This window comes from Protobothrops mucrosquamatus, unplaced genomic scaffold (genome assembly GCF_001527695.2).
Source record: "Protobothrops mucrosquamatus isolate PMUCROS unplaced genomic scaffold, P.Mucros_1.0 scaffold_213, whole genome shotgun sequence".
NCBI classification, from domain to species: Eukaryota; Metazoa; Chordata; class Lepidosauria; order Squamata; family Viperidae; genus Protobothrops; species Protobothrops mucrosquamatus.
Window position 1 is genome coordinate 1 of NW_015386289.1, and position 24,172 is coordinate 24,172.

The following is a 24,172-nucleotide window of genomic DNA, read 5'->3' on the forward strand; positions in this document are numbered from 1 at the left end:
AGAAATATTGGACTCAATTGTGATCGTAAGTTGAGTGTTACTTGTACTCAAATGATCTTTGGATTTCAATTAATTTAATTTCATAAGGATATTTTGACTTCTTTCTTTTAAGGATATCCAAAGCCAGGAGCTTTTGTTAAACCTTATGAGACCTTTAAGTATGAGTGGAGAGTTCCTGAAAGTGTTGGGCCTACACAGAATGATCCAGCATGCCTCACTTACCTGTATTATTCGGCAACTGATGCAATGATGGATACTCAGTCTGGTCTGGTGGGACCTCTTATCATTTGTAAGAAAGATACTCTGAAATCCGATGGAAGCCAGGTACAAAGCTTGATAATATTCTGAACGGCTGACTGCATAGATGGAACGAAAGGATGATTGTTGCACACCTCCAAATGCAAAGTAACAACTTGACAACATAAGACTTACCTTGCTGGTCAGAAGACATCAAAACTAGAAAGATTTTGCATCCACCATAATGTTCAGTTAAGGAAGGAAGTCTTGATGTTTAGTTATAGCAATCTTGGTCACAATTACCAAATTCATTATATTTAGTACTTTCCTCAGGTCAAGCATCTTCCAGATAAGTGGACTTCAGTTCCCAGAATTCTCAGCAATAGCTCTGCTGGTCAGCCAAGTTGTGGGAGTTGAAGTCCACACATCTGAAGAGCAGCTTGCAGGGAGCAAAACAAATACTTCAAGACTAGTATCTTCCAAATCAGTAAATAAACTTCAGTGAAAGTAATTAAGCTACTAAAAATACACCAACAAATGCAATCTGACCCATCCTGAATTGCATAAATAATCCACTCAAAAGAAGACCATGAAAATGGTTAAATCTTAGGACTTGGTTGGTGATAAAGCTTAGTGAGTTTTAGACAATATAATAATTTGTTTCAGAGATGTAGAGTCCTGTGAAAAGGGCTCCTGTCTAGAACATCCAACCAAACTACCCCCAGAAGGTGACAAATAAAAAGGTACCTTAAAGCACGGGTCCACAATCCCCGGGCCACGGCCCATTTCAGGACCTTGGTCCATTCAGAACCAGACAATACAAGTGGCGGGCAAGAGTACTTGTGTGTGAACCTCCATTTGTGTGAGCGGCGTATGTGCATGTGGAACCATCCCCTCTCCTCCTTGCTAGTCTGCCATGCCAGAAAGATTGGAGACCGCTGTCTTAAAGAATGGAATGTCACTTTATTTAACAGTAACTGTTATGTATTAAGACCTAATCTTAATGTATTATGAAACTAATGAACCTCCAACTGTTTTGGAGGGAAACTTCAAGAATTTAAGTTTAGGCGGGAGCGAGCTAACGTTGTGATTGGCTGATGCCCTAGAGGCGGAAAGTATAAATTGCAGGCATTTGTCGGTTTTTGACAGTTCTGTTCTGAGTTAATAAACACTGTTGTACTATGCCAGTCTGGTTATTGCCTACGAAACCCACTACACAATAGTAACAATCCTAAAATTCTTTGTACCGCAGCAGAACTGAATCTTGTAATGATCAACAGGTACTTTAACATACAAGCAGCCCTTGACCTACAACCTTTCATTTAGCGACTGTCTGAAGTTATCACAACATTGAAAAATACGCTTATGACAAGTCTTTGCACTTACGACCATCGTAGCATCCCATGATCATTTAAGAGCCGTGGTGGTGCAGTGGTTAGAATGCAGTACTGCAGGCTACTGCTGCCAGCAGTTCAACAGTTCAATTCTCACCGGCTCAAGGTTGACTCAGCCTTCCATCCATCGGTAAAAAGAGGATCCAGATTGTTGGGGGCAATATGCTGACTCTGTAACCTGCTTAGAATGGGCTGTAAAGCACTGTGAAGTGGTATATAAGTCTAAGTGCTGTTGCTAATCAAAATTCAGGCATTTGGCAACTGGCATGTATTTATGACAGTTGCAAGGTTCCACGATTACATGATCACCCCTTGTGACTTTCCCAGTCAGCTTCCAACAAGCAAAGTCAGTGGGGAAACTGAATTCACTTAAAGACCATGTGATTCGTTTAACAACTGCAGTGATTCACTTATCAAGCATGGCAAAAAGGATCAAAGCTTAAAAAAATTGAGCATGATTCACTTAACATCTGTCTTGTTTGGAAATGGAAATTCTGGTCCCCATTGGGGTTACAAGTTGAGGGCTACCACTACTGTATGGACAATAAGGGAAAAGTGGGTACTTCGATTAAGAAAAGGCTGTGATACGTTGGCTAAAGGCTACTGGTAGTAAGTCTGGCGTGTTGGCAGCTTTAAAAAAACTGATGTATGGCAAAAGAGACAGGCAGTTTCAATGATAAGTTACTTTGTTTTATTTTTTTTTAAAAATGCTTATCTTAGGTAGTAGCCAAAATGTCCCATCTGCATGTAAACCAGAAATTTCTTTCTGGTTTTCTATTTGTTCTGCAGACTAAACATTTGCTGTTTTAATGAACAATATTTATGTTTTGGCTACAGAAAGGAGTAGACAAAGAATTCTATCTGCTCTTCACTGTCTTTAACGAGAATCAGAGTTTTTACTTTGACCTAAACATTGACGCTTTTACTGGCGATCCCTCGACGGTTCATAAGGAGGACAAGGACTTTGAGGAATCCAACAGAATGCATGGTATGAAAAATATACATTTGGGAAGCTAGGCAACGGAGATTTTCAACATGATGCAAACATATAGGGTAGAATTATATACTGTGAGATAAGCATAGGGCTATATAGGAGTTTATACTACCGTTTGCCATCCATTCTGAGGAGTAATTTTCTCCATCATAAGAATGCCATGAATTGAAAAGAGGGTAGAATTAGTCTTTCTTTTCTTCACCTGATCATGGAAGGTGGCCAAAATGCTGTTGCTTTTTTTTCTCTCTCTCTCTCAAAAATTGGGAGGGACTTGTGGAACAGCAGTTAAATGATTAAGAAATGGATGGACTAGCGCAGTGGTGGCGAACCTATGGCACGCGTGCCAGAGGCGGCACTCAGAGCCCTCTCTGTGGGCACACATGCCATGCCCCGGAGATGGCAACTGTCCCTCTTCAACCAGCCGCCCGCTAACTCACCGAGGTCCCACATGGCCAGATGCATCCTGGCACGGCTGGTTTCCCTCCCCCCCGTCCCATCCCTCCTGGCCTCGCATGCTCTCCTTTTCCTGGGCACGACCCACTTCATCTCCTCCTCAGCTGTCAGCTGGCCGTCCAGCTCAGAGGCGGCTTCTCTAAACTGCTGGCGGTGGGCTGCAGAGCTTCAGGGTGTGCTGGTCAAGGGGCCGGCAGGCTGTGGCTGCTGACGGACACTGTCGGCTCCCATGCGCTCGCTGGCCTCTGTGTGCAGAGGCCGATGGTGTCAGGCAGCAGCTGCCCCGGCCCCTGCCTCACCTTGCCCTGCAAAAATGGCACCCCCACCCTGCCTTGCCTTGCCTTGCCTTTCCTCACCCTGCAGGACGAGCCCCCTGCCAACCGCCCCACCTGCCAGAGACCCCCTGGATCTCCCCCAACCCTGCCCAGCCCCCACAGAAGTCCCTCCCCACAAGCAACATCGAGGTGACCATGCCCACCTTGGCCATTTACCCACCCAATCTGCCATGACCACCACGCCCACCCAGGGGGCCACGCCCACCTGGCACCCGGCGATAAATAAGTGGGTTTTGGGTTGCAGTTTGGGCACTCGGTCTCTAAAAGTTTCGCCATCACTGGACTAGCGGTTAAGATGCTGGCTTGTCAACCAGAAGGTTGACAGTTCGAGACCCAACACTGTGTGATGGGGTGAGCTCCCGTTCCTTGCTCCAGCTCCTGCCAACTTAGCAGTTTGAAAGCATGCAAACACGAGTAGATAAATAGGTACCATTTTGGTGGGAAGGTAACATATTGTCATGCTGGCTGCATGACCACAGAAACATCTTCAGACCATGCTGGCTCTCTCAGCTAAGAAATAAAAATGAGCACCACCCTCTAGAGTAGACACAACTGTGCAGGGGAATCCTTTACCCTTTTTTTAAAAAAAAATATGGCAGGTCCAATGAGAATTGGGATAGATTTGAAAATGAGCAGAATTATTTCTTGGATTTGATGGGACTCAGAGATGATGTCCTTCACTCCCCAAGACAGAGAAATCTTGCAGAGCCAGCCAAATGATTTTTTTTATATCTACTATGTCTTTTCCACTAAATTGATTTTTTGGGGTAAGGAAACAAGTATTCTTACTGTTTTTCTGTCATTCAGCCAGAATCTGCCTTGCTGCAATTTTCTTTTTCTCCTTTCAGCGGTCAATGGCTACCTGTTTGGTACCTTAGCTGGCCTCAACATGTGCAAAGGTGATGTTGTTTCTTGGCATATGCTTGGACTAGGTAGCAGTACAGATATTCACGGCGTCCATTTCCAAGGAAATACCATCCATTTGGGAGGCACAATAAGGGACAGTCTCCCTTTGTTCTCCCATGTTACAAACACAGCACTGATGCAGCCAGATCAAACAGGTAAATCTTGCAGATGGGCTCTAAGCATCGTCCCTTGACTTGCCACCAAAGCAACTTCTCCCTGTACTATCTTAACATGATGGCAAGACGCAAATTATGCATACTTCTGAGTAATTAACTTTTTGAATAATTCCGCTTACAGATTCCAGTTATCTTTTTACATCTATGATTGTAAATTCAAATAGACAACAGGTTCTAATTCTGGTTGCAAGTTTGGTTTTATTTATCTCTGTTTTTCCCAATTAAATCTTTTCCCCTCTTATCCAAAATACAATCTGTCTATTTTTTATTTTTTATTTTTTTTGTATTAAAGGACCTATTCATTTTTAGTACAAAACTTGGCCATTTTTATTGCTTAAACCCTTTTTTTCATAATCATGACTAAACATCCAGTCCTCACTTTGATCAGCTAGTATTATAGTCAATGTCTCAATTTCCTTTCAGGGACTTTCCAAGTGGCTTGTAAGACATTTGATCACTTTACTGGTGGGATGAAACAATGGTATAATGTTAAATCCTGTGGCAAGGAGTCATCTGATGATAGACACTATGGAACAGCGAGGACCTACTATGTTGCTGCAGAAGAGGTAGAATGGGATTATGCCCCTGATAAGACCTGGGCCGAGAAGAAGATGGAAGGAATGAGCAAAAAAGAAAGGTAAGGATGGATTATGTCAGTGGTGGCGTACCTATGGTAGGGGTGCCAGAGGCGGCACTCAGAGCCCTCTCTGTGGGCACGCCACCTTCGCCCCAGTCCTAGGCCTTCAGCTGGGTTTTATAAAACCTTTTCGCTTTAGGCCTCCGCCACTGTGTGCAAAAAAAAAGGGTCAATCAGTCAATTTCAACTTCTCGCGGGAAAAAATAGATATTGCAAAGTTGGAATTGATTGATTGAATTTTTTAGTCCCACTCAGTCTGCTGTTACCATCGCAGCCACGCCCACCCAATGGGCCATACCCACCCAATGGGCCACACCCACCCAATGGGCCACACCCACCCAATGGGCCACACCCACCCAATGGCCACACCCACCCGGCACCCGACGATGCATAAATGGGTTTTCGGTTGCAGTTTGGGCACTCGGTCTCGAAAAAGTTCGCCATCACTGGTATATGGCATGACCATGAATACTGGCTGTAAGTAGACCCAGGTAGGTCCACTGTAACTTCCATAGGCAACTGATCCTAAATTGGAGACCCCCTGTGAACCGAACACGATTCTTTTCAATGGCAGCCGTGACTCGTATGTTATACTTCAGGCGTCAATCAGTCTGAACTTTAAAATCCCATAAAAGTTTTCGCTCCATCATTTTCATTGACTTGATCTGTGATTTCATGATTTCAGGAATTCTTGACTGTGGATATGTACAAATGACTAATTATTATATAGAGTTATGAATATTGTGATACTTTTACTTATTTTTCAAGTTATGGACATATATTTCTGAGCCAAGGTGAACATACGATAGGTTCGAAGTACAAGAAGGCGGTTTATAGAGAATACAAAGACGGAAAATTTATGGAGCACAAAGAAAGGACCTTAGAACAGGAACATCTGCAAATTCTAGGTGAGGAACTTGGATAAACCATGAGACAGATTTTTGACACATGAGTTTTAAAACAGTTGCAAAATGTTTTCCTTTCAAAGGGGAACCCTGCTGATTTCAGTTAAATGTATTCCTCAGGATGTGTGCTTAGGTGTGCAACATCAATGTAAAAGGGTAAGAAATGGTTGAGATAAATCCTCTTAAACCTCTATTCCAAATAGCTTCCATTTTCTTTCTGTTTTGTCTTTTGGCTTCTATTTCTGCAGAGCAGCATTTGCCTTCATTGTGCAGGTGTGCATTTCGGACGTCCCATTTGCTTCCTTGGGAGAAAATGCCACTGCTGCAATGTCATTAACATAGAATTATAAGGTTGGAAAAGACTTTGGACTTTATTGGTCCAACTCCCTCCAGAAAAATGGTTATCCAACCTGTGCTTCAAAAGCTCTAGTAATGGAGCTTCCATGATTTCAGGAGATAAGATGTTCTTCTGCTTAGTAGCTCTTACGTTCAGGAAATTTTTCCTTCCTCTGTACAACTTCTATTCACTGATTAAGGAAAATATAAGGAAATTTCTCCTTAGTTCTAGGTTCTCCCCTTGATTAGTTTCCATCCGTTGCTTCTTGTCCTGCCTTCAGGTGCTTTGGAGAATAGGTTGACTCCCTCTTCTTTGTGGCAGCTCCTTAGATACTGGAACACTGCTATCATGTCACCCCTAATAAACTAGACATTCCTGCAACCATTCTTCATATGTTTTAGCCTTCAGTCCCCTAATCATCTTTGTTGCTCTTCTCTACACTCCTTCTAGAGTCTCAACATCTTTTTATGTAATGGCGACCAAAGCTGGATGCAGTATTCCAAGTGTGATCTTACCAAGGCATTATAAACTAGTACTAACACTTCATGTAAGCTTGATTCAGTGCCTCTGTTAATGCAGCTTGGGGCTGTGTTGGCTTTTTTGGCAGCTGCAGCACACTGCTGGCTCATATTTTTAAGTGATTGTCCACTAGGACTCCAAGGTCCCTCTCACAGTTACTACTATTGAGCCAGGTACCACCTATACCAGTGTTTCTCAACCTTGACAATTTTAAGGTATGTGGACTTCAACTCCCAGAATTCCACAGCCAGCAATGCTGGCTGTGGAATTCTGGGAGTTGAAGTCCACATACCTTAAAATTGTCAAGGTTGAGAAACACTGACCTATACCATACCTGTGCATTTGGTTTTTCTTGCCTAAATGTAGAACCTTACTTTTTTCACCATTGTGCCATCTGGAAGCATCTTCTCTGAATGTATTTTCTCATATTTGAAGAAATTTGCAAATTATGCTTCTCACCAGAAGATGGAGCAGTAGATCAGTTGACATGGAGAAATTCCGGCAGATCAGGCTGGAAATGAGTCTTGTTGATTTTTAAAGCAGCGTGTCATGGTTTAATATATGTTATTGACATTAATTTAAGTATCGTTATGCAAAGCCAGAGTGAATGATTTATTGCAGCGGCCCCCAGCCTTTTGGGCATGAGGGACCGGTTTCCATGGAGAGAGATTTTTCCCTGGACCGGTGGGGGCGTGGTTTTGCGTACTGCCTGCATCCCGTGGATGGGTGCTTCGCTTGTTTGGCTGGCCCGGTTTCTGGCATGCCACGGCCCGGTGCTGGTACATGGACTGAGGGTTGGGAACCCCTGATTTATTGTATTTCCTAATAGAACAACTAAATGAAAACAGCTTCTACTTCAACACTTTATCCACTAAAAAAACAGTAGAGCAGGATAGTGATCCATAAATTACTATTTTTTACTATTGTGTAATTAATTTCATGCTCGTTTTTAGAGTTCTTGCCATTCTCTACATTTTAATAATAATATAAATTTAATACAATATTAATATAGAACTAAGGAGAAACTTCCTGACAGTTAGAACAATTAATCAGTGGAACGATCTGCCTCCAGAAGCGGTGAATGCTCCAACACTGGAAATCTTTAAGAAGAGACTGGACAGCCATTTGTCTGAAATGGTATAGGGGTTCCTGCCTGAGCGGGGGGTTGGACTAGATGACCTCCAAGATTCCTTCCAACATTATATTATTATTATTATTGTTGTTGTTGTTATTGTTATTAAATATAGAATAAAATATAAAATATAGAATATATTGTTGTTGTTACAAACAGACTGTTGGTATTACAAAAAACACAATGCATATAGATACATATACTTATACTTATTATTATCATGATTATTATTATATAATAGAATATATGAATGTATAAAACAATTAATATATAATATTAAGTAATATACCGTATATTCCGGCGTATAAGACGACCCCCGACTTTTGAGAAGATTTTCAGGGTTTAGAAAGTCGTCTTGTACGCCGGAAAATACGGTACATTTAATAATATATATTTCTTAAAAAATACAGTGATTGTTTTTTCTTGTTTTGCCTTAGGGCCTCTCATTCACGCAGAAGTTGGTGACTTGGTAGTAATAATGTTTAAGAACAGAGCCAGTAGGCCCTACTCCATATCAGCTCATGGAGTACAAGAAGATGCTGGAACTAAAACTCACGTTACCATGCCAGGTACAGTAGCAGATCAGAACAGGAGATACAATCCTCATTTTCAAACAAGTCCTTTGAGTTGGATTTGATACCAGATGAGTTCAGAGCCTTCTAGTTCCTTGAGCCACAAAATGGAACAGATTTCCCACTGCCTTCTTCCAAGAAGATTTTTTCCAGCTTTCCTAGGAAACATACAAAACTGGGGATTTCCTTTCTGTCTTTCATCCCACAGGTAGTCCCTGTCTTACAACAGTTCATTTCATGACTGTTTGAAGTTACAACGGCACTGGGAAAAAATGACTTAGGATCATTTTTCACACTTACGACCATTGCAGCATTCCCATGTGGTGGTGTGATCAAAATGCAAATGCTTGGGAATTGACTTATATTTATGACGGTTGCAATGTCCCGGGGTCATGTGATCCCCTTTTGCAACCTTGTGATAAGCAAAGTTATTGGGGAAGCCAGATTCACTTAACAACCGTGTTACTAATTTAACTACTGCAGTGATTCACTTAACAATTGTGGCAGGAGAGGTCATAAAATGGGGCAAAAACTAACTTAACAACTGTCTCACTTAACAACAGAAATTTAGGACTCACTTGTGGTCGTAAGTTGAGGATTACCTGTACAGTCATTCAGTGTTTTGGATTTTTCTCCCAAAACAGCTTCTGGATGTACAAAGGAGCTTTGATTCTTCCCAAAATGATACAGCAGGTGGAGAGGGTTGCCGTGCAAAACCCAGGAAAATGCATGGCTGTTTTAAGATGTTGCCAACAGCTGTTCTGTTCATGCTGTTGTGTTCTCCAAAGCCTGTGGTCTGTTGGTCCAAACTTGGTTGATCCAAAGTTTTCGACTGTTTGGAGACAAAATCCAAAGGATTGTACAGCCCTAAAGTCTGATCCTGCTTAGCTTTTTGAAATCAACCAAAGTTATTAGTTGTTGCTACCTAGCTGGTATTCTGTCACCCTGCCTATTTAACTTATATGCATGAGAAAGGCAGGGCTAGATGAATCAAAAGTTGGAATTAAGATTGCCGGGAGAAATATCAACAACCTAAGATATGCAGATGATACCACTCTAATGGTAGAAAGTGAAGAGGAACTAAAGAGCCTCTTGATGTGGATGAAGAAGGAGAGTGCAAAAGTTGGCTTGAAACTCAACATTAAGAAAACCAAGATCATGGCATCAGGCCCTCTCAATTCCTGGCAAATAGATGGGGAAGAAATGGAGGTAGTGACAGATTTTATCTTCCTGGGCTCCAAGATTCACCACAGATAGGGACTGCAGCCAAGAAATTAAAAGATGCTTGCTCCTGGGGAGGAAAGCTATGGCAAATTTAGACAGCATACTAAAAAGCAAAGACATCACCCTGCCAACAAAAGTACATATAGTTAAGGCCATGGTTTTCCCAGTTGCAATGTATGGCTGTGAAAGCTGGACCATAAGAAAGGCTGAACGCAAAAGAATTGAGGCCTTTGAAGTATGGTGCTGGAGAAGAGTCCTGCGAGTCCCCTGGACTGCAAGGTGATCAAACCAGTCAATCCTAGAGGAGATCAACCCTGACTGCTCTTTAGAAGGCCAGATCCTGAAGTTGAAACTCAAATACTTTGGCCACCTAATGAGAAGGAAGGACTCACTGGAGAAGAGCCTAATGCTGGGAAAGATTGAGGGCAATAGAAGAAGGGAGGACAGAGAATGAGGTGGCTGGATGGAGTCACTGAAGCAGTAGGCGTGAGCTTAAATGGACTCCAGAAGATGGTAGAGGACAGGAAGGCCTGGAGGAACGTTGTCCATGGGGTCGCGATGGGTCGGACATGACTTCGCAACTAACAACAACAACAACCTAGCTGGATGTTAGGAAACCTTCACTCTTAATTTAAAATGTTATCAATTACAGGTGGTCCTGGATTTACAACCATTGGGACTAAAACTTCCATTGCTAATGTGCTCATTAAGTGAGTCACATCCAATTTTATGGCTTTTTTGCCACAGTTATTAAGTGAATCGTCATTACTTTTAAGTGAATTATATGGTTGTTAAGAAAATCTGGTCTCTCCTATTGTCTTTGCTTCTCAGAAGCCTGGAAGCTGACCGGGAAGGGCGCAAATGGGCAATCATGTGACCCCAAACCCTGCAACCAAGCATCCAAATTTTGATCATATGACCATAAAGATACTGCAATTGTTGTAAGTGTGCAGATTGATTGTAAATCACTTTTTTCAGTACTGTTGTAACTTTGAATAGTTGCTAAGTAGTCAAAAGCTGAGGATTACCTATATTTGAAACCTTTTTAATATAAGGAATTTTAGAATGTGATTGGTACTACTGTGCAGCTCCTGAGCTACAAGCAAAATGATAAACCTTCATTGTTTCTGCACTTTAGTAAACATTCTGGTGGTTGGGCAATTCAGCTAAGTGCAAAAATCATAGTGAAATTATAGTATGTACAGGGGTATTATTATCAGAAGCACTGAATTATCTAAAACTAGCAGAGTTAAGCTGTAAAACATAACAGTCTTCAAATCAATACTTCCCAGTATAATTGTAATGCAAAATTGATTCAACCGAATTAGCAATTTGTATCCAATTCCATTTAAGACTATGAGAAGCAGTTGAGCTGCCTCTCATACACAAAGGATTGCATTATTAGATGGATTTACACATCATGCAAAACCATTATGTGGTTTGATTAATCTTGGTTTAGTGTGGCATGAACTCATGCAGCTATAGTCTGTAGTCTGTAGTTGAACCAATTTAGTATGGTCTGAAAACAACTTTTAGTCACTTAAAAATCCATTACAATGTCTTTAGTGGATTGCTAGCCATAACTTAAATTGCTTATACAGGTAGTCCTCAACCTGTAACTGCAGGTTACCGCAACTGAACCCAAAATTTCTGTTGTTAAGTGAGTTTTGCCTCATTTTACGACCTATCTTGCTACGGTTGTTAAGTGAATCTGGCTTCCCCATTGACTTTGTCAGAAGGTCGCAAAAGGGGATCACATAACCACGGGACACTGGAAGCATCATAAATATGAACCAGTTGCCAAGTGTCCAAATTTTGATCGCCTGACTATGGAGATGCTGCAATAATCGTAAGTGTGAAAAGCGGTCATAAGCCACTTTTTTCAATGCCATTGTAATTTTGGTCACAAAACGAATGGTTGTAAATCAAGGACTATTTATAGTTTGACTATTGATGCTTTTAAGCAGAATTTTGGCATTTTCAGGACTTCATCATAGACTTCTGATCTTAGGAATTAAAAGCAAGTCACACTTTTTAAAAAAAAAGTAGTTGGTATTTTACCAAAATTATCAAGTTGGATCAATTTTCATCGAATTTTGGATGTTGGATCATCTTTATTTTAACTTCCTCTTCTCCCCAAACTTACTTTTCTTAAACACAAATGTTTGCATGCAGGAGAAACAAACACTTATTCCTGGAGAATTCCACAACGATCAGGTCCCGGTGTTTCTGATCCAAACTGTATTTCTTGGGCTTATTATTCAACAGTGCATTTTGTAAAGGTAAATGAAATATCATATGGGGTATATGTATGGGGCAGTGGTGGGATTCAAATACCTGAACAACCGGTTCTCTGCGTGGATGCAGGCCTGGGCATCCAATGCCTAGAACAGACTTCCAGAAGTGGCATCCACGCACTTCCGGTGGGCTGTTCTAGGTCTGGGAGCCCTCCTCCCGCCGGTTCTCCAAACTGAAAAAAAATTAGCTACCGGTTCTACTGAACCGGTGCGAACCAGCTGAATCCCACCACTGGTATGGGATCATCTGTTCTTCCTTTAAGTTTGTCATGGAGGACAGCAAAGCATGAAATTTTGCAGCTTTTACCAGCACTGTAAGATTTGCATGTATGGACACGCTTAATTATTATTTATTTGGCATGGTCTATTTTTCTTGCACTTATTTTAAAAATCTTGCATTTAATAGTCTCTCTGTGTATGTATTTGTCTCTCTCTATGTATGAGGGCAATTCGGAAATAAACCTCCATTTGGTTATCAATGACAAGACACTCGCAGATACAGAACTTTTATTATACACATTAGAAAACTAAAACATTACATTATTTTTCGACATAATCACCATTCAAACTAAGGCACTTGTCATAACGTCTTACAAGGTTTGAAATTCCTTCTGCAAAAGAATCTCCCCCCTGAGAATGAAGCATCGTGAAGCGCATTGTCATCATCGAAGCGGTGCGACACAAGCCACTGTTTTATGTTCCCGAAGAGGTGGTAGTCGCTCGGCACCAAATCTGGGCTAAGAGGAGGGTGTGTGTGATCAAAAACATCCCAACGGAATTGCTTCAAAAGTTCTTGGGTACGTCTAGCGGTGTGCGGGCGAGCATTATCATGAACCAATGCCACACTGGACGTCAGCATGCTCCAACACTTGTTATGGATGGCTCGTCTGAGTTTTGTAACATTTCACAGTAGACTTCTGAATTGATGGTCGACCCACGCTCCATGAACTTCACTACCAGCACTCCTTTGATATCCCAAAATACTGTTGCCGTAACCTTTCTGGCAGACAATGTTTGCTGAGCTTTTGGGGGTTTCTTTGGTGAGTGCGTATGACACCACACCATTGATTGCTGTTTGCTTTCTGGGTTCACGTACGACACCCAGGTTTCATCGCCAGTCACAATACTGTTAAATTATTCTCCTTCCTCAGCAAAATGCATGAGAAAGTCCAAAGCAGAACCCATCTGGTGTGTTTTGTGCTCCTCAGAAAGGAGTTTTGGTACCCAACGAGTGCAGAACTTGCGATATCCCAAATTTTCTGTCACTACCTCGTACAAAACAGTCCGAGAAATTTGGGGAAAGTGTAAAGAAAGTGCAGATATCGTGAATCGACGGACTTCACAGATCTTTTTGTCAATTTCCTGCACGAGTTTATCCCTGACTACAGATGGGCAGCCACTCCTTGCCTCATTGTGCTGATCAATTCGTCCATCTTTAAACATGTGACACCACTGACGTACAACACCTTCACTCATCACATTTGGTCCATAAACATTACACAGTTCGTGATGAATCGCAGCTGCCAAAAAGTTTTTTTTGCACCCAGGAATCGTACTACTGCATGCACTTCACATTTGTCAGGATTTTCTATGGCAGGGTTAATTTTCAATTGATCTAGCGGACGAGTCAACTGCAACACAACCTTCTCCTTCCACTCCTCACTGCCTACTGAACTACTTGCACACAGCGCTGTTTGGAACGTGGCTCAAGATCCCAAAACAAACAAACTCAATTGGAATTCCAGCAACAAAGTTTTATTTTAAAAAGAAGCATTTGCAAAGGTTTGGTGAGCTGAAACACGCATAGGAGTCCAGCCACCCCTTAGAGAGCTGTTTGACACATTTTTATATCCTACCCCTGATGCAGATTCCCCCCTCCCCTATCGCACTCAACACCCCTTTCCAGATCATCTGATAAACTAACCTGGACCACCTAAAACCACTGTCCCCCCCCATGTTCCAGGAAGCCCCTTTGTGCACATCCTATCTATCACATCTAATTTTCTATTAACAAAGCTCAATTCTTATAATTATCTCTACATTAGTTTGCAGTTATACCTTTGTTACCTTAAGTTCTAAACTTTATCCTCAGTTTTTGTGTTTCCTCTACTTGCTGTTTCAGTTAGCTAGCAACTTCTGCTTTTCTTATTTGTATGTAATTCACTTGTCTTAATTTATGACTTTCAGGTGGCTTCTTCTATCGACCTTTAGACTCCTTAGATATTTCTGATTAATAATCTACTCCTTTCAGCACCATAGGATGGGTGTCACTATCCCTGCCTATTTCTCACACATGCTCAAATGGAGGTTTATTTCCAAATTACCCTTATATATGTATGTTTGTGTGTGTGTATACATGCATATACATATGCACACACAAACAAATACAAACACACACATACATCGCTATCAAATAAAAGAACCCATTCTTTGTCATGTTTTCTTTTTTTTCTGTTCTTTAATTTCAGGATTTGTGCAGTGGTTTGATTGGAGCCCTTATAGTTTGCAGGAAGGGGATATTAAATGAAACGGGCTCAAGGAGTGATATTGTTCGTGAATTTGGTCTTCTTTTTATGATTTTTGACGAAAATGAATCGTGGTATTTAAATGACAACATTGTCAAATATCTGCACAAAAACCCTGAAGAATTTAACCCTACTGGTAATTTTACGAAAGGGAACAGAAAGTATGGTATGTGGTTTACTACATGGAATAAGAGAATTACTTTTTGAAAAATATAATGCTTTATCAATTGCTTAGGTTTTGCGTCATAGTGCAATTTCCCCAAACTCAAAGGCAACCTCAGCTTTCAAAATAATAATAATAATAATAATAATAATAATAATAATAATAATAATAATAATAATAATAATAATAATAATAATAATAATAATAATAATAATAATAATAATAATAATGGTGGTGGTGGTGGTGGTGGTGGTGGTGGTGGTGATGATGATGATGATGATGATGATGTCTTGCAGTCTTATTGAGCCACTATACTGCTATAAACTTTAGAAGAATTTAAAAAGAATTCTCTGTCCTTTAGAACAGTGGTTCTCAACCTGTGGGTCAGGACCCCATTTGGGGTCGATCGACCATTTCATGGGGGTCGCCAAGCAAGGCTGTCCGCCATTTTTTTTGTCCGCCATTTTTTCCCCCTTTTCCGGTGGGTGCCTTACCTCCCTTGGGCTGGGCCAGCTGGTGGTCGGCCTGCTCCGTCTCTGCCGCTTGCCAGCTACGCCTCGGCCGGCGCAGTGGGCGGAACCACGCATGCATGGCGCTCCCGGGCAGGGAAAGTCCTCGACTTACGACCGGTTGGGTAGTCCTCGACTTACGACCGGTTTAGTCCTCGACTTACGACCGGTTGGGGTCGCGGCATTAAAAAGGTTGAGAACCACTGCTTTAGAATAAACTTGTTAAAAATGTTCCTGGTCTAACTTAATATGCTGACCAGCTTCAAAGATTACACTGAACTATAATGTGGTTTGCTTCTGTTGGGTTGAATAGGTTGTGTGAATGTAGCTGGCTGCAAACTAGGATATTTTTGTGGTTGGGAGCCACACTATATTTAAGAGTAGAAAGACCATCACGCACTGTTGGCAAAACCAGAATTATCAGCCAGTGGAGGCAAGTATCAGCAGGTTTTCAGATCAATATTTTATGAGGGTTTTTTTCCCTTTATCTTTAAACCACATTCTGTTTTAGAGTTTATACTACAGTTTCCTTGTGTTTTTAACACGATAGAGCATGTGAGCATGTGAAACAATGCTCTTGGGCCCACAAATGAAGATTTGGCCTGAGGTAGCCCATTCTTGTGAGTTATGGCTCAGGGTATACTATGCACCTAACTAACTCTGGTTTATTAACCATTATTAAGCAGCCATGGTGCAACACCTCAGCCACTATATGTAGGAAAAGTTTCAGTTGGAAAAATATTCAAATAAGTAAAATTTCCATGAACCCCATTTTACTCTCAAAATGCATTGATACGTGAGCTGTTCTAGCAGAAAGGCGTGCAAATGAAGACTTGGTGATCAGAGACATACAAATAAATTTCTCAGTGGGTAACTTCAATTCCCATTGGATCGGAGGTCATCTGGGTGTCCTTCCCAGTTGCCCCTGGTGCTCAAAGAATTTCTGCAATAGTCAAGTATATATTAAGGGTCACATAACGGAAGGATGTAGAAATCAAAGAAAAGAAGACTGAGAATTTGCTCACGTAAAGGACTCTCTGAATCCAAACTAATAATTCCAAAAGTCTTTGGAATAACATATCCTGTGTTTCAAGGGAGGGGGTCCTTCGTGCTCTCTGAACTTGGTTGTTTTCTTGCAGACATTTCATTACCCAAACTAGGTAACAGCATCAGTGCTTGATCCATGCTTGAGCACTGATGATGTTACCTAGTATGGGTAATTACATCGCACTCATGATGCTTCTGGGTTGAAAGGATAAGCCGATTACATCACCATTGCCCGGGGGATGCTTATAATAATAATAATAATAATGATAAAGTTGGAAGGGACCTTGGAGGTCATCTAGTCCAACCCCCTGCTCAGGCAGGAAACCCTATACCATTTCGGACAAATGGCTGTCCAGTTTCTTCTTAAAAACTTCCAGTGTTGGAGCATTCACCCCTTCTGGAGGCAGGTTGTTTCACTGGTTAATTGTTCTAACTGTCAGGAAGTTTCTCCTTAGTTCTAGGTTGTTTCTCTCCTTGATTAGTTTCCACCCGTTGCTCCTTGTCCTGCCTTCAGGCGCTTTGGAGAATAGCTTGACTCCCTCTTCTTTGTGGCAACCCCTGAGATATTGGAACACTGCTATCATGTCCCCCCTCGTCCTTCTCTTCGTTAAACTGGACCTACCCAATTCCAGCAGCCGTTCCTTATATGTTTTAGCCTCCAGTCCCCTAATTGTCTTTGTTGTTCTTCTCTGTACTCTTTCTAGAGTCTCAACATCTTCTTTCATGTCCTTCTTTCATGTCCTCAGCAGGAGTTGGAGCAAAGGACAGGAGCTCAGCCCAACCCAAGGCAACGTTCAGATCTCAAACACAGGCTTGCTAATCTCCAACTCAGCGTCCTAACCATGCAAGCCGCCATGCTCCTTTAGTTTGGGTAATGAAAGGTCTGCATGAAGAGAACCAAGCTCAGAGAGCACAAAAGACCCCCTCATTTCAACCCTCAGCTACAAATATTCTCCTTTATGGCTTTCAAGTCACAGAGGAACACTCAGATCTGTGATTCATTCCTTTCACATCTGTCCCTTGTGTGTTTTTTTCAGCAATCAATGGGAAAATCTTTAATAATCTCGCTGGGCTGATAATGAATGAAGGAGACGGCACAAATTGGTACCTGATAGGAATGGGAAATGAACTTGATATCCATACTGTCCATTTTCATGGTGAAACCTTTATTTTCAAGGTTGGTATTGACCAGGGTGGGCAATTCTTTTTGTGCTAAGGGTCACCATTGGCTTAAGTGACATATTTAGGGTGATACTCCCAAAAGTAATTGGTGGACCCAGGACAAAAGAAAAGAAAATAGGAAAAAAAGCAATTTCATTTACATTTGATTTTAATCATATAGTTATATGGTCATATAGTTCATATGAGTATTTTCCAGTCTTAATCACTTTCTGTCACATTAAACAATTGCAATTTGGTAATAGATTTAGAATGCTGCTTGGGGCATACTCCATACTTTCTGAGCCTATATGTACTTCTGAGTAAAAAAATAAGTATGATTTGTATTTTAGTAAATCTATATAGGAAATGCTAGATTTTCAAAATACTGCAAACAGGAAGCACAGAAATAGTAATACATTATATTTTGTGGAGCAAAAATTATTGTTTTATGGATTTGATATAAGCCACTCTATATGGAGGGTTACATACGTACAATAATTTTCTACAATTGCATTCAAACAGCACACTTAGAGTAACTCAGTTATTGAATTACCTTAGGTTTTGAGTATAGTAAACTATAAATAAACAACATGCTAAGCCACTAAAGAAACAAAATAAAATTATATCAAACTTAGCACATTGTAGAAACGCAGATACTAACTCTTTAACGAAACTGCTTAGGTGTATTGTGTGAACACAGCCATTTAATCAACCTGTTTGCCAGAATATACGAGTTATTTTAAAAAATGAATGGTAAAAGAGGAACAGAATATGTTTCCTGAACTGTAACTCTAGCAGTACAGGAAGTCCTCAACTTACAAACATTCACTTAATGACCATTTGAAGTTACGACAGCATTAAAAAATAGTGACTTACAGCTATGACTGTTGCAGCTATGACTGTTGTAGCCTCCCTATAGTCACATAATCAAATTTTGGGCACTTGACAATCGGAATATATTTGCGACAGAATGCAGCATCCCAGGATTAGGTGAATGCCATTTGCAACCTTCTCAGCCAGCTTCCCGACAAGCAAAGTCAATGGGGTGGGGGAAGCCAAATTCACTTAATGAATGCATGATTATCTTAACAACTATGGCAAAAAAAAGTCATAAAATCAAGGTCTGTTTCCATTAACGAACACCTGACTTATTGATGGAATTTTCAGCTCCAATTGTGGCAGGAAACCTAGATAAGGTAGGCTCGGAAAGTATGGACCCTCCAAACCATAACCATGGGCTCCGAATCTGTTGTTGGTGTCCATTTCACTCTATGAATTCACGGAGACCTAACCCTAATCTTAAGTGGGTTTTTCCCGCCAATGGGATTTTCCCAAGTATTTCACCAGGAAATGTAGTAAAGGTCGGCTTAAAAAAAATGCATTCTCCTAAACATTCCCATGGGTTCCCAATCCATGGATGGTGTCCATTTCGCTCTACGAATTCATGGAGACATAACCCTAACCCTAAGTGGGTTTTTCTCACCAATGGGATTTTCCCATCTATTTCACCAGGAAATGTAGATAAGGAAAGTATGCGCTTGGAAAGTATGCGCCCACCTAACCATACCCATGGGCTCCAAATCTGTTGTTGGTTTCCATTTCGCTCTACGTATTTACCGAGAGGTAACCCTAACCCTAAGTGTATGAAATCTTTATAATGCTTCCTGTCTTTCCACAGATGGATCACCATCACAGAGGAGATGTGTATGACCTTATCCCTACAACTTTTCAGACAATTGAACTTGTAGCATTTAATCCTGGGACCTGGCTTTTACATTGCCATGTGCACAATCACATTCAAGCAGGGATGGAAGCCACATACACCATTATAAAAGCAGGTAATAAAATAGGTATAAGTATAAACAGAATAATGTATATTAAAATAACATATAAAATAATAAAATAGGTTATTATTTTTATTAACAATTTTAATACAAATGATTAAATGTAATAAAAATAGGCTACAGTTCTTTGGCAGCAAATGTTGGGCTGGATTTGTGGGAAATCCTCCTTCTTCTCTGGTTTATCTCTGACAGCCACCAGGATGGCCCCTCCCTCTAGATTCTTCCCCAGAATGACCCAAAGCAATCTTGTCCTAGGTTAGGCATAGGGACACAAGGTGGCTAAAGCACAGCTTTAATTTAGTTCAAATTTTAAAAGAATAGTTATGGCACACAAGAATTATTGGTGCAATAGTCCAAAGGTCAGAGGTCAACCCTGTTTCAGTCTTATACAAAGTTCCAGAAGATAAGGAGAGTAAAACCCAAGTTCTGAAGAAGATGCTCCAGTTCTTGTACCAAGCAGTCCCAAAGTCTCTCTTCCTTAAACATTACTTCAAAGGCATGAGTGACTCTCTAGCAATATTCTGGAGGTCATAACCTCAATGCCTTTTACTCAGGTGAGCTGACTGCAGTCATCCAAGCATGCTGACCTAGTTTTGAGTTGATCTTCATACCCAAGACATTGTCCTACACAAGCAAGCACTTGGCATCTCTCTGCCTTCTGACATGCATTCAGTTCAGAATTCAGTTCTGACAGTTAGAACAATTAACCAATGGAACAACCTGCCTCCAGAAACAGTGAATGCTCCAACACTGGAAGTTTTTAAGAAGAGACTGGACAGCTATTTGTCTGAAATGGTATAGGCAGGGCTTTTTTTCTCATAGAAGGCCCAGAACGGAGTTCCGGCACCTTTTTTGGATGAAAACTTGTAGGGTAGGCAAGGCGGGCTGTATGACGTGTGTGAGTTCTGGCACCTTTTTTTTTTTTTTTTTTTTAGAAAAAAAGCACTGGGTATAGGGTTTCCTGCCTGAGCAGGGGGTTGGACTAGATGACCTCCCAGGTCCCTTCCAACTTTATTATTATTATTATTATTATTATTATTATTATTATTATTATTATTATTATTATTATTACTACTACTACTATTACTACTACTACTACTACTACTACTACTACTATTATTATTATTATTATTATTATTATTATTATTATTATTATTATTATTATTATTATGAAGTAGTAGTGCAATTGCTGTGAGCTAAATGGCTATATCAGCTCAGGAGGTACAGCAAGTTCTGGGCTTAGTTCCCGATTCAACTGGAGCAGAAGGCTTGGAATCACTTGACCCACTCTTCTAAGGAACCATTCTCAGATGAGGCCCTAACCCAAACAACATGCCAATTGCTATTTGCGATCGTTGCTATGAAATGGCAGCTATGCAGAGATTCATTCAATTATTCCTTGATCTGAGGATACACACTTTCTCCAGTCTGGAGCATGAAAGATAGTAGTTCTCCACAAAGCATAGGAACAACCACACGCTCACACTTTTATTTAGCGACAAATCCTTAAGAATGGATAGGGGCTTCATTTAAAAGTGTGATGAGGCTTATCTTGAACAATGATGGACCTTTTTTTAAAAAAAAACAACAAAACAAATTAGGATGTCTTTCTGCTGCTGTTTGTTGAATGCCACTGCTTAGTTATTCTTAGTGTAATCATTAGTTGCTTTATGAACAGAAAGTTTATGGTGAAATCCAGTCCAGAGGTATCATATCTTAAGTACTGAATGCCTATTCACATAAGTTGGATTTATTTATTTGGGTCTATTTCTGTTCAAAACTGGAATTCTGCAAAATATAATCAATCCACAACTACATTACGAGTCAAGGTAGAAAAAGGTTTGATTTAAAGGCGCTCCTGGGGATAAACTCTTCAGAGATGTAGGTAGATTTAATAAGTGTTTCTAATTAAAGTAATCTGTAGTTTTAGCTTTTGAATCCATTTATTGCCATTTGTGATGTAATGTGTTATAGTTGAATCCATCCATGTGTGATTTGTATTATGTGAACTAGATCTCTATGGCCAGTTCACTAAATCTTGGATAAAGCATATCTCAGCTTAATGCAAGGGTCTTCAAACTTGGCCCTTTTATGACTTGTGGACTTCAACTCCCAGAATTCCTCAGCCAGCGTTGAAGTCCACAAGTCATAAAAGGGCCAAGTTTGAAGACCCCTGGCTTAATGCAATGCATGAAGACTACCAGACAATGTACTGGCAGTGGTAGACTTCTGCTTACTAATGAAACCAACTTTTTCTTGCAGAAAATAAAAAAAATATTGACGAAAAAAAGACTACTACAAAAGGTAAAACTCCAACTTATTGACAGATTATGCAGAACACCACTGACTGCCATCGCAAATTCATGCAACAGGCACTCAGTGGTATCCATGGGTATATGCGTGTATGTAATAGTTGGCAAGATGGAGGACAGGATGCTACATGGTGGACCAGCCTCTTCTGTCCATGCATCTACACTGCACACATGTCCAAAAAGAACACATTTGTATTGCAATATTTCATCCACTATCTTATGGATCTTGTCATGCACACATTTGTGTTTCTGATGCTGATATATTTTAGAATAGAGTAGAGTAGAATAGACTGTTGTAAGAGGAGGACTACCTGCAATACAATAATATAATAATATAATAATACAATACCAAAAGCAAATAAACACAGCAGCAGAATATCGGAAAACAAATCATGGAAAATGGAAAACAGGTGTTCCCTGAAGGGACAAAATGTCCTGTAGATCAGGTTGGTTGTCCTACTCCCCAAAAGTGGGCATGAGGATGACCAAGGCTCAGAAGGGGGTTAAGCAGTGCCTCATAGGGGGTAGAGTTGACTTTGGGGTCCTCCCCCCAAATTCACTCCTTTTGCTAAATGCATGGAATGGAATGGAATGGAATGGAATAGAATAGAATAGAATAGAATAGAATAGAATAGAATAGAATAACAGAGTTGGAAGGGACCTTGGAGGTCTTCTAGTCCAGCCCCCTGCTCAAACAGGAAACTCTATACCATTTCGGACAAATGGCTGTCCAGTCTCTTCTTAAAAACTTCCAGTGTTGGAACATTCACTGCTTCTGGAGGCAGGTTGTTCCACTAATTAATTGTTTTAACTCTCAGGAAATTTCTCCTTAGTTCTAGGTTGCTTCTCTCCTTGATGAGTTTCCATCCATTGCTTCTTGTCCTGCCTTCAGGTGCTTTGGAGAATAGCATGACACCCTCTTCTTTGTGGCAGCCCCTGAGATATTGGAACGCTGCTATCATGTCCCCCCTCGTCCTTCTCTTCGGTAACTAGACATACCCAATTCCAGCAACCGATCCTTGTATGTTTTAGCCTCCAGTCCCCTGCTAATGCATCAGCATCTTCATCTCATGCTATTTTAAGGAATAGCAGAGAGTGGCTGTGCTCATGCCTGCTTGCAGTCAGAAGCCTTTCTTCCTAATCAATTGTACCCTCGTTTGGAGCTGTGCACCTTGTTGCCAATTCTTAATGTAAGGTATTATTTATGAACTGTCCAAGATGACCACATTTTCCTCTTTTAACAGGTAATGGAAGAACAGAGTTGGAGTTCTTTGGTCAATGGCTGGGCCTGAAAGAAGCTGATTCTCTCCTCCAAGTGCTTTTCTTCACTGGAGTAGTGCTTCTGTTCATTGTTTTGACATTCATGTCTATTATAGTTTTCCAGGGGAAAAAGGCCTATTATCACTTCATTGGGCACAGATCAATGGAGTCCCTCTAATTTGACTCTCTGTAGGACTGTATTTCTTTTTTTTTTTCAAAACAATTTTTATTAGTTTTCCATTTTACACCAACACAGCTTAAGAACCCACGTGGAAACATGGTGATCAATTTTTTTAAAAAACAAACAATAACATAGTAAATATATACACAATATTTCTTAAAAATTTCCCTATCTATATAAAATATTATAGTCAAATTAATACATTTTCAGATAAATTCATTCATTACTATGTCTAACCATCAACTGCATTAATCAATAAAAAGTTTTCAATCTATAGAAACCTATATTTCTTCACACATTTAAACTTAAACGTAAAAAACTCTCCATTTATTTTAAAAAATTATAATCAAATCAATATGTTTCTAAAATCAATTCATTCACTAATATAACATTTCATCCAGGTTATATAATTAAAGATAGACTAACATTCTCTATCTATTTATATTGTTATAAGCTCATTAAGACATTTCTAAAACGAATTTTCATTGAACATATCACTCAATATAAATTTCATTAATCACTAAAAATTTATAAAAACTCATTATCCATCCCAAAGATCCTGTATCATGCTTTCTTAATTTTGCAAATATTTAATCTTAAACTAACATATTCATTTACTATTCAGGTGCCCCAAGTGTTTTTTTTATTATTTAAGCATTATTAACTCCAAAAATAAATTCTTCTCTTTCTCACTAATATTCTATTGTTTTTCACTGTTTCTCCAGATCTCCAATAATTAGTTCCATCTTTTCCCATATTTCAATTCTTTTCTCATTATACCATCTCTAATATTAAAAACATATAAAGCCCTTTTAACAAAGTCCAAGTCCAAATCCAAATCAATCCAGATCACTATAATCAAATTTAATATTTATACCTTATTCTGGGTTTCTTTCTATTCCAAACAGGTTTCCAGAATCGGGCCTCCACCTGCCACACTATACTGAAAACAATATACAAAACAATATATTGAAAACAATATATTGAAAACAATATACAAAAAGGAAACTCCCATTGTGCATTTTGTTTAGTTAATATGAAAATTATAGTTA

General features: G+C 40.1%; 1 protein-coding gene across 1 annotated transcript; it reads left to right on the plus strand.

The window, feature by feature from the left end:
* Nucleotides 1-112: 112 nt before the first annotated feature.
* On the plus strand, nucleotides 113-23,127 carry LOC107297614 (hephaestin-like protein 1; the record flags this gene model as incomplete). Its single annotated transcript, XM_029286381.1, has 11 exons — nucleotides 113-324; nucleotides 2,469-2,619; nucleotides 4,262-4,474; nucleotides 4,919-5,132; nucleotides 5,901-6,040; nucleotides 8,463-8,594; nucleotides 11,997-12,103; nucleotides 14,587-14,809; nucleotides 17,400-17,539; nucleotides 19,202-19,361; nucleotides 22,924-23,127. Coding segments are annotated over 11 exons (1,886 nt in total), but the record flags the coding sequence as incomplete, so codon positions are not given.
* Nucleotides 23,128-24,172: the final 1,045 nt, after the last annotated feature.